At 43.9% G+C, this 15,238-nt stretch overlaps 1 protein-coding gene across 1 annotated transcript in view; it reads left to right on the forward strand.

Moving 5' to 3' along the window:
- The window catches only part of LOC116397840 (phospholipid phosphatase-related protein type 4-like), a 20,493-nt gene extending 5,797 nt beyond the window's left edge, over positions 1–14,696 (forward strand). Inside the window, exons 2-4 of the mRNA XM_031873686.1 lie at positions 6,642–6,827; positions 13,298–13,421; positions 14,141–14,696. Coding sequence (XP_031729546.1) covers positions 6,642–6,827; positions 13,298–13,421; positions 14,141–14,340 — 510 coding nt within the window. The 3' untranslated portion in view covers positions 14,341–14,696. The remainder of the gene's footprint in view (positions 1–6,641; positions 6,828–13,297; positions 13,422–14,140) is intronic.
- The last annotated feature ends 542 nt before the right edge of the window (positions 14,697–15,238 follow it).

The raw sequence follows: 15,238 nt of genomic DNA on the forward strand, positions 1-15,238 counted from the left end.
CAGTTGCTGAAAGCCAGATATTTATACCCAATAATTGTGATTATGTCGTTAAAATGAAGTAACGGACTTTTCCACTGTACATGACTTGTACGACATGCTTCAACCTCTCATGAACTTTGTTAGTACTTAAGAAAAATACCTCCAAATATTATGTGAAACAATTGGTAAATGTAACAACTTCTCTAAAGCAGGGCGCAACACTAACTTTTAAAAATGGCAATCAGGAATCAGCTTTTCTTCACCGAAACTGAACATATTGACAATGAAACGCCATATCAGATGACCCCAGAAACAGAGGGAGGACGCCGCCAGAGATCCAGGCAGCACGACGGAAAAGAGGCCGATAGTGAGATAGAACAATATGTGACACAGATAAGAGACTCTGTGCGTGCGACGGAAATGGATTGGAACGAAGGCGAGACAAAGAGGGCGAGCCGCAGAGAGCGGGCCGGCGGTGAGTGTTAGCAGATGTAGGGCAATGGAGCAACTCTGCAGATCTGAACTCTCCCAGAGGAGCCCAGGCTTTTTTCAGAGAAAGACGCTCTGCTCTGTGATTTATCGCTCCGACCGCTCACTTCGCCTAGTAGATTCACTCGTCGGTGTCAGTGGCATCAGCTATTTAGTGGGTGAGGCAGTCAAACAGTCCTCCGGTTAGTCAGATCAGTCACTCACCTTCAGGAGCACCTTTCTCGCAACAATTGAAGGCAGACATGTGGCATTTGTGCCTGAGGCAGAAAGATGTTCCCTCTCTGAATGCTCTACAGCTACCTTCAGTATGTCCATCTTTTGCTCTGTTGGTTTGTGTGCACCAGAACCTCCATCTTTACAGTACTGTTTACATGTAAATGCATCAATAGTAACGGTCCACTAATATCCAGGGTTTGAAAGAGTGCTAGAATGTTTCTAAGTATACTGTTACTACGAATGCATTTTACTCAAGTAAAAGTATTTTGGTAAAAATGTACATAGATGAAAGTAAGAAGTAGGTCAGTTAAAATGTACTTTGAATAAACTTTACTGTGTTACATTATTAAAACAGTCAGCGTTTCAAGTTGCCTCGAGCTGTTTTTAAAAAGTGCAAGTTTACCATTTTTAAATCGCTTTTTTAGCAACAGTAGAGACGGCTTTCATCAGTTGACTGTCTCCGTGTGTTGTCAGTGTGTTGTCAGAGTTCACTTCATAACCCATTCATTTATTTGATTTTGATTTTGCCTTTATTTAGCAGGACATTCCTATTGACATTTAAAATCTCTTTTTCGAGTGACTTCTGGCCAAGACCGCAGCATCACAAGTTTTTCATAAAACACAACCAACAGACAAACAGCAAAAAGTTCAAAACATGTCAGAGATTTCACATAAATGAAACAAGCACCAGACTTGATACAAACAACAGATTACATCAAACAGTGCATTAGCAGTGGCATTCAGTGGTCAAATAGTCATCAGTTAACGGTGACTTAGTAGCTCACACCAAGATGAAGGTGCAAAAACCTTTAAAGCAACTTTAAAAGTGAAATTCGTCCACATGACCAAAACTTGCAGCTGCTGATAGTTTTAGGATTCAGTAGACAACATCAATAAGGAGGCAGTTTGTGCAATATGGCCGTATAAAGTCAAATGTACCAATGTCCCATCATTGTACCGTCTCTCACACGAACTGCAATGATGTGTGCGGAAACCCAGACAATTCACAGACAAATGCTAACGCAGCATGGCACACTGAATCAAACATTTTCAAAGAAACTGAGAGACTTGAAGCGAAACCAGTCAGACGCCTCAAATGACTGAGAACACTCCATCGCTGTCGGTGCTGTTGGCCCAGCACAAATAACTGCCAGCCAAAGCCCACTGGCGCCTGCTTTCCCTTTTTACACATCTATTATTCAAACCCCGCTGTCTCTTCCGTAGTCACTGAGGGCCCGCCAGGAACACGAGAGCCAGTGGAGGGATTGCTGTCAGGAAAACTGTTAGAGGAGTGTTGTATGAAGGCCGAACACTTATCCAAATGTGAACACCCAAAGAAGTAAGCGCACAAAGCAGAAAATTAAATTTATATTCCAACTGGACTTTGAAATAACCAATGACAAAAAATAAACTCATTACAGTGTAAATCCTAGCCAGGTGTGTCAGCACCGACCACACCTGTATCATGTCATTGAATGTATGCAACCCCCGTCTACACACCAATGGGCTGTAAGGCTTCGTAAAATACACTTCATTCAAACACAAAAACCAGCGGCGATGTATGCAGGCGATCAGCTTAAAGTGGCTGTATAAGCCATTTCATACAATCTTTCCAAAAACAAAATGAAACTCTCCAAGCTGTGTGCCCGCGTAGCAGCAGCTGAGTGGTGTAGAGATAGGATTGGATATATGTTATGTACACCTAGTAGTATTAGCTGTGGAGGCACATATCCACACTTAATTAAAAAAGAGCTCCACATATGAATTTTGCATTAAGTCTGGAAGTCTGCCAGAAAAATTCTACAAAGAAGCCAAAAGACTCAGATCAATGATTCGGGTATCAGTTTGTGCATTGTTGGCTACAAAGCTACACAACACAATAAAGTATATCCCGAGGTAAAAAGAGTGGACAGGATTTTTCAAGAATTATTAGATGACCACTTATAATCTCCATGAACAGATTCTGCATTTATCTGTGGGCAACAGGACACGATTTTGGTAATGCAAGCTTTTCGGTTTCTGTTTGTAGTCTGAGTAGTATTGACCAATCACGTTGCAGCAGACTTTGGTTGAATTCAGGTAACCAGTTCGTGTGGAGAGCATAAGAGGCGGAGCGCATTGGCAGAAATGTAACCTGGGAACCCACCAGCTATCGTCTGACGATGATTTAGCTTTTTAAGGGTTTAAAATTCGCTTTTAAACTGGCTACTTGTGAAACAACCCTGTCGCAGACGTCATCGCTCAACTCCAGTCTCACATCTGAAGTCGGACCGTAAACAGCGAGCAGCGCACAGAAAAGGAAGTCCTTGGCCCAGATATCCGCTATACCGGAGCCCCAGAAATACAGCCCTTCTCCCCTAGACGCTCATCTGTCATTAGACCGATAGCCGATGGGTTCTAAGGTTGTACCACTTGCATATATTTATTATCTTTGGTTGTAAAAACAGGATTGTTGCATCAATGGGATGAAATATCATCATCTGTCAAGATTAACTCTCAAGATTAAGCCATAAAACCCCCCAAAATATGTATTGCACACGGACATGCGATCCGATCCAGATTTATTTGGAACAACAGGAATCATTCTTTGACAAACGGATACCTTTAGTGAGCCCCTGAGCTAAGAGTTCAAGAGGTCCAAATCAGGATGAATGTGGCTTTAGGGAGCACGAATATCCATCTTATACCTGATATCTTATTTTCTGTAGTACTGATGGTTTAATGCTGGTTACTGTGAGATGGCTTGCTCTCTGTACACTGGTCAGTTCTTACTTAAGTCACATCCAAAGGAAAGGCATCACACGCAGTGTGTGTAGAGACTTTGAAGCGTATCAAATACGATTTGCCGCTATTGGCCTCGGCAAATCACGCTGCACTTTAAGAATAACAGGATGTGACATAAATTATCCTGCAGAAATCTACTTTGAAGTATGGAGAGTGCAGCATTCCTCCGAGAACAGCTTCATCTGCAGAGTGAGCTGTGCGAATGCTGACAGCACTGACCTATATTTCTCATATAGCTGGACGAGAGGTGAGGGAGGCTGACGGTGAGCCAAGGGAAGCGGACCTGAGAGAGGGGGAGGGGGACGAGGCAGGAAGACAGTGTGAAGCTCGGTGGTGGGCTGCATGAGCTGGTCTTGAACATGAAGCTCTTGTACTCCTTCATGGTTTAACCACACCCTTTCATGTGCTATTTTAGGACGTTTTATGCCGCTGTAGGTGAAGAGCTCTCTTAATATTCTTCGGTGTGAATGTAGCCTAAAAAGTCATGTAGAATGTTTTCATCTCCTTTACTTCATTTTTTCCATAATTCCTGGCTTTCAACTGCCTTTTCAAATCTCTCCAAATGTCCCAATTTACGCTGAGGTTCACCACTGATGGAACCTGACGGAACCTTAGTCATGGTAAGGAAAGGAGTAGGGATGGAAAGGAAGCGCGGAGGGAAAGACAGCAGAACTAGTGTGTTAGTGAGTAACCCCTGGCAGAACTGTGAGACAGACAAAGGGAAGGAAGCCTGCAAACAGAGGCCCTCTGTGTGGTAGTGTGTATGTGTGTACAAGTGGCTCAGATCCCAGCAGGAGTGTGTTTCCTTGAAGGGATCCCCCTGTGTTAGGCTCCTAGCGGGGCCCTCCTCCATCCCGTTGTTCTATTTAGCATTAGCAGAGCGAGCTACGCGCCTGCCACTGTGTACCAGCGGATCAGGGTATTAAGCTGCATGATAAAGCACATGATGCTCTAGGCCACATTCAGCTCTCACTGACGCACCTCACTGCAGTCCTCTGTGGACACTACTGCCTCCCATTACACATCAGCTTCCTGCCTACGTATGCACCTCGCTTCTGTGTGCCTGGTGGGGTAATCGGGAAGTATTTGGGAAAGAATTTTGACACAATAGAACTGCAGTGTTAGTGGGTGAAATGTGAGTTGTTGATATTGGAGTTATTTATTGTCTTGTTAAAGGTTTTCTATACAAAATGAAGAACATCAATATAGCAGCAAACAGCTACTATCTATATAAAGATAAAGTGAAGTAAGTCTATCTAAACAGTGAATGAAACAGCCTAGCCAGGCCGGCGGTGCATGCTTTTAGTACATGTTAGTGCATGTCAGCGTGCCCCACTGGCTAGCTAGCTAATGGCCGCTGGTTTGCAATGCTCTCATACAGCGATTACAGCCGTCCCAACCAATGGCATCATCGCTGAAGCGTAGCACCCACCCTCGGTCCCCCCTCAGGTAAACACTGTTCGCTCTGACAGCATCGCTGGCAGTGTTTGCATTCGGTAACTGACGAATGAGCGGCACCGCTCTCCTGCGCATGCCTGACCAGGGTAGTGCATAGTGCAGAGTAGCAGCACAGCTAGCCAGTGGGACATGAACATAAAGGAAGTTTTAAAGGGAAGAACTCGCATGCACTCAAAGGATATGTGAGGACGGACCGACGACTTAAACAGAGAACAGAGAAGCTCAGATTACAACACACCAACATGTTCTCATTCCATCTCTTCATATACTGATGCTTTGTCAGACCCCTTGGCGTCACTTTCTAATGCACTGGGTAACCTTATAATACGTAAACAACAAGTAATAAGCATTGAAAACTAAAAGTCCTGTTTTGGTTTGACCCCCCCCACCATGTGTGGGTTTTCTACGTTATCACACTTCTGGAGCATTTTCTCTGAGTGTATAATAAAGATGGTCTTACGTGGTAGTTAGTAGAAAGCCTGGTGCGTCTCATACAGATACTAAAGGGTGCCTTGTGTGGTAACAGACACGGGGCGAGTGGCGTGACAAAGCGTCAGTATTTGACGCTCAGGGAATGAGAAAAGGCTGAACACAGAGAGGGAAAGCAACTTTAGAAAATAGTTGTTTGCTGTTCTGAATGTCGTGTATAGCCCCAAGAGATATGCAGAGTTATTAGCAGCCTTTTTTGACTTGTATGCCTCAGTTGTGCCATTTCAGTCCATCTCTCTCCTCACTATATGATGTAGGTTCTTTTACGACAGGTTATAAAACAACAAATTTGTGTCAACATATCAGATTTGAGGGACCGTCAAGGATGGATGCCATTGCAACTAAAACAACTTGAACTTTCTTTTTGCAAAATGCTGCCTGTCTTATACAAAACAAAAAGCTCTATCTGTAACAATGTTCAGGGCCATGCATACATTATGATAGGGAAAATACAGTGTGGCCAAGTCCCCCATGCTGCCGGTTTGTCCCAGTGGCTATTTGTGGTACTACAAAACAAACTGCTGCCCAGAAAGCATTTCCCCAAAGATAAGCATTCTAACATTTTAAAAGTTTAATATTCCTGAAATGTTTTTCAGAACCTTGTGATTTGTATGTGCTTGACATCATCCTAATGTAACTATCTTGGTGTGTCTTATATACTGGTGTGTTGTTGCTGTTGACAGGTCAGTGGTGAAATGTCCTTTCAGCGTGTCTGAGAGCTGACCTCTTGCTATCTTCCATACAACACTGAAGCACTTTTGTCCAACTGAGAGATCAGCACCAGCTTTATTAGTGTAATTTTATTTCATGGCTGGTGAATGAACTGCTGCGCTATGATTGGTCTTTTACGACCTCAAACTTATAATATATGCAAACTAGCTGTTTGGCATTCTGTTTGTTCTGTTTGTTGGGATCAGGAGGATTCATACTGAAGATTTGAGTTGAGCACTTGATGTTCATGAGAGCTATACATTCCACACACCATCTGCCATCAACCCCCCTCCCCCCCCCACTCAGGTCATGAAAACCATTTTCCATGCCTTCGTCGTCGTTATCAAATCAAATTAGCGTGGGCAGTGAACCATAGGGTTATGGGGGCATTTGCAGCGTTCACTGCCTGTTCTTCTATTCATTCATTTATCCATTGGCAGTCTGCTACAGCTCCTCCGGCCTCAACTGTTCGATCTCCCTTACATCTTTTCTTTCCCGTCATGTCCGCCCCACAGCTGCCGATCCTGGTGTCGTCCGTGGTCAGCCTGTACTTCCTGGAGTGGACGGATGTGTTCAAGCCGACAAAGTCCGGCTTCAACTGCCACGACCGCAGCCTGAGCCTTCCCTACATCGACCCCAACCGCGAGGTCATCCCCCTCCTGATGCTGCTCAGCCTGGCCTTCGCCGGACCTGCCATCACGGTAAAGCTGCCTTCACATGAACGGAAACTAAAAAGCTTTTCACCGTTTATAGGCAACAACAACTGTTGCGCTGTTATCTCATTGGTCGAGCTTCGATTGGTCAGCAGTAAATGAGGTCAAAGTTGAAATTATTTGAACTTTGAGAGCAGCCCTCGTGACTATTTCATCTTTTACAGCTGATCATGTGTTTAGTTAAAGTCAGCATCGTCTTAATCTGTTGCAGATATTGCTTTGAAATTATTTCCAATTTAAGCTAAAGTTGCTTTATTTTTAAGGAGGGTTTTGGTCTTTTTTCCATTTAGTATTAAGTGTCCTCTGGTGTTAGAGAAATATATCATGTTCTTTCACAATGACTTTATATAGTAACACTGTTTCAACAGATGAATTAAAATACTTATTGCATAAAAAGCAGTATTTAACAGAGCCAAACGTTGGGGCAATTTGGGCGTTTAGGCCTTAAAGAAACAGGCGCTAATTCAGATAGTTTCAGACAGAGGCTGAATACAGGTGCCGTGCTGCACCATTGGATATTGTGATAAAAGATAATGTTTTTTTTTAACATTTATGCTTGTAAACTTGTTCAAGTAGACATCTGGAATAAAAGCATGAACTTAAAAATGAGCCCACTATGTCTCCTTTGAATTAGGGGGTAAAAGCACTCTGTATTGGTATCCTAACTACCTGAGTGTGAGTTTCAGAAAAAGCTGCATTGTTGCGCCTCTAATGGAGAAATGTGAATGAGGTTTCTATTTGTATCGGGCGACTGTGGCTAAGTGGAGAGCAGGGCCGTCCTTCAACCAGAGGGTCGGCGGTCGGATCCCCGGCTCCGCTAGTCGCGTGTCGATGTGTCCTTGAGCAAGACACTTAACCCCAAAATTGCTCCCGTAGCTGTGCCTACGGTGTGATAGAGTCTGAATTGTAAGTTGCTTTGGATAAAAGCATCTGCTAAATGACTGTAATGTACTGTATTGTATTCTCTTATACCTGATGCCTCAGTTTTCTCTGCGTACATGGAGACCCATCTGGAGTTCAGTGTTTCCCAGCGGGTCAGGTTATGGCATCAAATACACAGATGCTTACACACAAATACACATATAAAAAAAGTCCTTTGGCATAGAGTTCCCTCTGATATTCCCCTCAGGGCCCACCAACACATACTGTATAGAGGGCCTGAGTGGAGCTGTGGGCCAGCAGGACGGGTCCCTCCAGACCAGCAAAGCTCGCTGACTGTTGATCTATTATCAGCCTATGATCCTGTCCTCCTGGCCAGACAGCATAGTTATTATGGCCAGCAAGGCATGTCATCACTTCCTTGGAGGTTTCTGAAAACAAACACGCCTTTCACACAAAACAGTGCCGCTGAAACCCATTATTACCAGAAGAGTCGCCCCCTGATGGACACTAGAGAGAATGCAAGGACATAGGCCATGGCAAAATATTTGACAGAGAACATAAGACTAATGCCGTGTTCACACCAAACGCAGCGTGAATGATTCGCGGGGCGTATTCGCGTCATTCGCGCCGCCTGTCTCGCCGGGGACTATTTGTGTTCATTCGCGTGAATCGCGCTGGACGTGCCGAAGAGGAGGCGTGGCTTATCGCCCTGAAAGCCGTTCAACTGTCCGCCATTAACCATGAAAAAATAACCTCTATTTCTGCTTAGTACGTGTTGTGGAAGTCACAGAAACTAAACTCCGTCATGTCTGGTTCATAACGTTGTCCAGAGGAGCTCTGTGGATTTTATCGGTGTATTCACTGTGTCTAGCAAGCCACACGTCGCTGTTTACTACAGCTGTATGAACACAAAATAAACTGATTTTATTGTAATTTAACGGCAATAAAGGGACAAAAAGGACTCGGAAATAACTACGTAATGATGCCAATTTGTAAAAAGTCTGAATTCATGTTTTGTTGGTTCTTGCCGCAAGACGACAAGCAAATAACTTTTAAAACACTTGTTTTCTTAATGGAGCTCGGATTGATCGGTGCTAGGCTAAGCTAACATTGTAGCAGCTCCATCAACACTCACAATAACGTCATCTAGACGTAAATACGGCAGCGTCTATTCATTGTTTGTACCATATGGTTTACACACACACATTCATACACATAGTTTGGTCCGGTCTCTATTGATATGAGGTATCGTAGAGCTCTGGGTGAACACAGACGGCTACAGGATTTATTTCCTGATTCAGCAACGGCAGGAAGTCAGTGATGACAGGGGGAGCAACTCAACGCTGATAGGCTATCGCGCCGGGGCGTAACGCGAATATTTCGCCGAAGTTGAAAAATTTCAACTCACGTGTTTGACGCGAATTCGCGTGAATCGCGCCGCGCCATCGCAAATTCGCGTCGCTCCAGTCTCATCGCGTCTGTGCATAGACTTTGTATGTAATCTACTCGCGCAAATAATTCGCGCCGCGTTTGGTGTGAATGCAGCATAAGAACATGCCGGAAGGAAAGAAACGGTTATACCTTACACTGTGAATCTACTACAGTGAGCATCAGATCAGACTGTTAGATCAGACTTTAGTCATGTTCCATCTGGACTCCAGCCGCTCCTCTGAAGCATATAGCAATGATTTCCCTTATTCAAATTGCAGGGCTTTTCACAGTAAGTCATTTTGCTTTGTAGGAAAATCCCTAGCTCAACTTCATTTTGTGCTGACAAAGGACAGGCTGAGCTTTAAATAGTTTGTCTCCCTGATGACTAGTTCTCACAGCACAGACGCTCCATTACTGACACACAGAGTTGTGTTCTTTAAAACAAAAAACGGTGATATTAATGCAATAATATAAGTCATGCTTGTAACCAGTAATTAAGTACATTTACTCAAGTACTGTACTTGAGTTTTATTTTTTTAAGCACTTGCGTGTTTCCATTTTCAGCTACGTTTCTACTTCTACTGAAATAAAAACAAGGTTTTAAGCTCTCTTAGACATTTTATCTTAAAATATTGGAGGTTTGGAAGATTAAAATGCACATTATATTTCATGTAAGTGTATTGAACCACTGCAGTAATGCCGTTCGGACAAAGCATCAGTGGTAAGAATTAGTAGGAATAAAACTGTGTGAAATGGGCTATTATGGAGAGAGAGAGAGAGAGAGAGAGAGAGAGAGAGAGAGAGAGAGAGAGAAATCAGAAGAATAAAACGTTATTATCGGATCGTTTCCCAGCGGTTAAGTTCTAAAGCACTAATAAACACACCCACACCTCCTCACAAACCTGTGGGAAGGTTCCGGATTTGCCCGAGGCACGAGGTCTGCTCTCTCTGTGCCCGTCTGTGTCTCCGCTCGGTCGAGAAGGGGCTGCACGCCCTGCTCATTGGCTGGGGGTCCAAATGCTCTTTGCTGAGGCCCAGAAACATCCGGAACACAGCAAAATAAGAAGACAACAGAAAGTACAGGTAGAGGGCCGGGTCTCTGCAGATACAGACACCGCCACACAGTTCTAGTGGAACAAAGTGAGATACCTTTTCAGTCCAGTCCTTTTTAGGAAATTGTTGCATATCATACCTTTTAAATAAGTATTTCTTTCTTCTGCTAACATAGATATGAGACAACTTTTTTCATAAACTCAGAGTTTCTTGATTCCTGCAGCAGTAAACTGGTCACTGGTTTTCGTGATAAAACATACAGAAGCTGTAAAAGTAGCAGGACACAAATGGGTATTGAAAAGAAGAGATGGGCATCTTCAGTGGAAATTACACCCTTCAAAATGCACCAAAGGTCCAGAATGGAATTTAGGATATCACAATTGTGTGGTGACGGACTAGTGGAAGCCAGTGGGATGACCATACTCTCTTTGTTAGAGTGTCAGATAGCACTCAACTTCCAGCCATAACCATCCCATCGACCCTGTGCTCTCTTCCACCACAGATCACATCCTCTCTCCAACATGTTCCCGCCTTTACTGGCTCCTAAATGCCTCAAACACAAAAAGAAAGAAAGAAGCAATAAAAAGCTCCGGCTCTCTGCGTAACTCACAGGGATGCCAAACCCATTACCAGTGAATAGCTGATTCCAGAGCAAGATTTTTGCAGTGGAAACGCAAAGAGCCAACACACTTAATGTCTCCCCAAAAGCTCTCTCTCAGAATCCAAGACAGAGAAAACCCGACTCTATTATCGATCTAAGCCACGCACACGTCACACAGCTCCCGTCACACATCAACACGATCAGACTCCTCATATCAGCTGATGCCACATTCTCCCTCAGACACCCGTCTCCCAGCAACTCGTGGAGCAGAAGAAGACCTGAGGCTTGCCTGTCCCCCCCGTCAGAAGGCCTCTCTCAAGCCCTTTGACTGTCACTCTATGTGAGAGTCCAGGCTTATTTAGATCAAGTTATTGTAACTCGGTTTGTCTTCCTCCTGGAATCATAAGAGCAAACTGCCGGAGCTGGAAGATGTGGTTGGCTGTCGCTGTCGGAGCGGCTGCTGAAATAAAAATAGTTCCTTTTATTTTTATTTTGTCAGCATGAAATGGTACAAAGCCGACAGGACGTTTAGTTGTTTTTTTTAGCTGGAGTATTGCACGTGTATGTGTGTTATATTCATATATGAATAACTGACGAGAGGAATGGGTGAGGTATGTGCAAAGAGGAGAGAGAAATGAATAAATACATGGGTAAATAAATAATACATTGTAAGTAAATATGATAAACAAGTTCAATTACTACATAAAGTAATGACAATAATAATAATAAAGACGATTAGCAAAGACAAACTTGATTCTACAACCCTTTATTTTTGAAGGCTGTAAATTCAAAATAGTTTCTCAATAATTTGAAGACATTTTGTGGAAATAACAGCTGCAGGTCATTTGGCACTGATTGTAGCCAAAGTACAGACAGTGTCCAATTATTACACACGTCATTTGTTTATTTCAGTTGGTTGCTTGTTCTTACATTGCAAGCCTTCATTAGTCAAAATGAACCACAACTTAGCTGCTAATGAACTGAATGAATGGGTCACTCAGTAACTGTTACAGCAGACTGATGGTCAACATGAGCCTCAGCCGAGTTACCTTCAGTTCAACAGTTTGCTCCAGTTGGTTTAAAACTTCAAAGGATTCATGTAATATCACTGCCATCTCCCACTTCCTGCCCCTCTATATCCAGCGACCTTGATCTGACCATACCCGTCTTAAAATTGTGTTTTAATCTCAACTACACACCTGAAAAGTTAGTTTTTTTCTCTCCTCAGAAGTATAAAGAAATGGTAAAATACTTTAAACCTCCTCTGTGGTAGTTTCTGATACAGCAGGTGTCTCCTGGACCACGTTTTGCCACGACGACTCACACGGTGAAGACAACACCGGTGTCTCTGTCACGGCTGCTTAGTAAAGACCCGTCACACCGTCTGAGAGTGAGAGCAGCTTCCAGTCTTGTTCGGATGTTCTGGTGTTAGAGCGACTCTTTGGCTTTCAGTTGAGAGTTTGAGTGTCTCAGTGGCCTTCATGTTTTTACACTAATAGTACTACACAGTCAAAACTCTCCAAAAAGAACCAAATGTGAAGGACTCTCTATAGCAATTCCTGGTCTGTAAATCAAACAACAATGGAGAGAGAGTAGCTTTCTCCTTTTGCAAGAGTACAATACGGTTTACATGCCCCAGATAAACCCTTTTTTTAGTGAGACTCATAAGTACAGTGTGTCAGTTGCAGTATTATGCAGATCACTGAAGGCCCTCCTCTAAGCACTCCTAATCCCTCTCTCTGGCCGTCACTGCTGCTGTCCTCCTTCTCTTCTCTCCAAACATGTCATGTGACGAGGGCCGTGGCACACGGACCCAAAGCATGAACGCCTGAGAGCAGAGGATGTGATGTCAAGATTGGGAAAGCAAGCCGAATGTACAGGCAATGTAATTACTGACTTTTATATTAGGTCTAAAACGCCCTTCGAAACACACATTTACACAGACATTTTCCATCATCCTCGTTCTGCAGAGATCTGTGGTTCTGGGTAGTTGCTCTGCAGATGGCCAGGTATCCCACTGCAACGGCATGTGTCACTTCTGGAGGAGTGTGTATTCGTGTGCACGAGTGTGTCACACAAGGACGGAGCCGTCTTGGCCGGCGCTCTTGGCTTAAACTGGAGCTTGGGCGCTGCCAGCGTCAAACAGCCAATCCCAGGCCAGCGAGTTACACCGCTCTGAGACCAGGATGTTACTGTTTACATCTGTGTACAAGCAGGATGGTAAAAAATATTAAGTTACACAAATAATCAAAAACACAACTAACAGACTAGTAAAGGCCCAGGGTGTAGCCAGCCTCTCACCCAGTGCATGCTGGGATAAGCTGCCCCTTGTGACCCCGCACAGAGAAAGCAGGTATGGAAACTTAAAGTGTAAAAGTTGAGGGACAAAATAAGGATTTTGGAAAGTGAAGGAACATGGAGTTCCAGTGGAGATCATGGCCTCGCTCCTTCTTCTAGATCACATGTGACAGGTGTGTTGTTGTGTCAACAGATAATGATCGGAGAGGCCATCTTGTTCTGCTGCCTGTCTCGGAGGAAGAGCGGCGCCGAGGCCAACATCAACGCCGCAGGCTGCAACTTCAACTCCTTCATACGCAGAGCTGTTCGCTTCGTCGGTACACTGATTGTTTTGTTCTACACTCTGGCCTGAAATGATGGTGGCTGCAACCATGTCTACTTGAAAATGTGGTTCCCATACAACTAAATGGAATTCTCCATTACTTTTCAAGGGACATTTTTCCCCGGACTACTTTTGGCAGTTTTAAACACACGATTAACTTTGTAAACTGAAAAAAATGCAGCTACACTACTTGATTAGGTTTAGTAAAACACTGTGGTTTGGGCTTAAAATAAGTATGTTATCTAAGAAACGGACGTATATTAACACATACTGTACGTATGTATACTCTTATGGTATCTCACGGGACACAAGGAGAGGTCTCCTGGGTGAAAGTCCTGTGTTGACCCCCCCTCCAACTCAGCCTCCTCTCTACATAGAGTATGATTAGAAACATTTTGAATAATGTGCGTCTATCAACTATAACAACTGTTTAAAAGGCTGACTACGATGTTTGAAACCTCTGATATTAAAGTCAATAATTACATTGCCTGCATATGTTGGCCCTGTGCAGCACACCCAATAACAATATACATTTTCTCAATCCCAACCTATCAACCCCAGTGTCTGATACAGAGCTTTAGTGTCTGTATCAGTGTCAATACAGCCAACCAAGCATCTGTATTTGATGGGTTGGTGGTGAGAACATGTTGTTTAAACCTCTGTCCGTACGTACAGCTGGTTTCCCAACCTTTACGCCACATCCTCTGTCCTCAGGCGTCCATGCTTTCGGTCTGTGTGCCACGGCCCTCATCACCGACATCCTCCAGCTGATGACAGGCTACCCGACACCCTACTTCCTCACTGTGTGTAAACCCAACTACACCGCGCTCAACATCAGCTGCGAGCAGAACCCCTACATCATGGAGGATATCTGCTCGGGGTCCGACTCCGCAGCCATCATGCAGGCCAGGTGAGGAGGCGTTTCAGAAGTTAGACACTCAAGCACATTAGTGTAAATAACATTCATTCTCAAAATATTTAACGACAGACATGTACCTGAAACATGCACATAACTGAACTGAAATCTGAAAGGCTTCCCCGGCTTTACAGGAACAGTGTTGTTCCTTCATTTCATTGTCATCTGTCTGGATCTCCAGGTGATGTGGTGGTTCACTTATACACTTTAGTTTCTATCTTTATCTTTTGAACCTGTTTTCACTGCTGAGTCAGTATAACATCCTGAAATGCTTCAAAAGCATATTATAGACCCTTCTGTCTGCTTCTCTCTGAAATCACTTTTACATATAAAAAAAAGAAGCTCATATTTATTTGTGGAGTGCAGTTAGTGACAGTGTGGCTCCATGGTGACAGCTTGATGGAGTAGCAACATGGGCGGGGCTTAGCAAAGGTTCAATTGACACCAGCGTTGCTGAGTCTGTCTGTTTGCAGCCCTCTCTGTTTTAAACCTGACTCTCTCTGATTAAACCAAGCACCTAAATGGAGATTGGTTTCTGTGAGATTTAATGGAATTAGGTCTCCACGGTAATTTAGTGTGTGTGAGTGTGTGTGTGTGTGTGCGTGTGTGTGTGTGACAGAAGATAGCATTGGGATGTGGGCGAAGGGCATGAATGTGGGCTTGACCTGTGCATTTAGGGACACGTCGTTTTTGGCTGCAGACAATGTGGATCTAAATATAAGCTACTGCTCCTGGCATAAACACTGTCTTCCACCCTCTCTGTGGAAGCTTTAGCTTCAGTCTCGTTTGCGGAGCGGCATGAAAAACTGTTCTGCTGCAGTGGTTGTGCACCAGGGGTGTTATTAACCTATTTTTAACAGCAGAGGCAGAAAGACCAACTGACTAAAAAAAAAAAA

This window comes from Anarrhichthys ocellatus, unplaced genomic scaffold, assembly GCF_004355925.1.
Source record: "Anarrhichthys ocellatus isolate YVR2014 unplaced genomic scaffold, GSC_Weel_1.0 scaffold73, whole genome shotgun sequence".
Classification (NCBI taxonomy): domain Eukaryota; kingdom Metazoa; phylum Chordata; class Actinopteri; order Perciformes; family Anarhichadidae; genus Anarrhichthys; species Anarrhichthys ocellatus.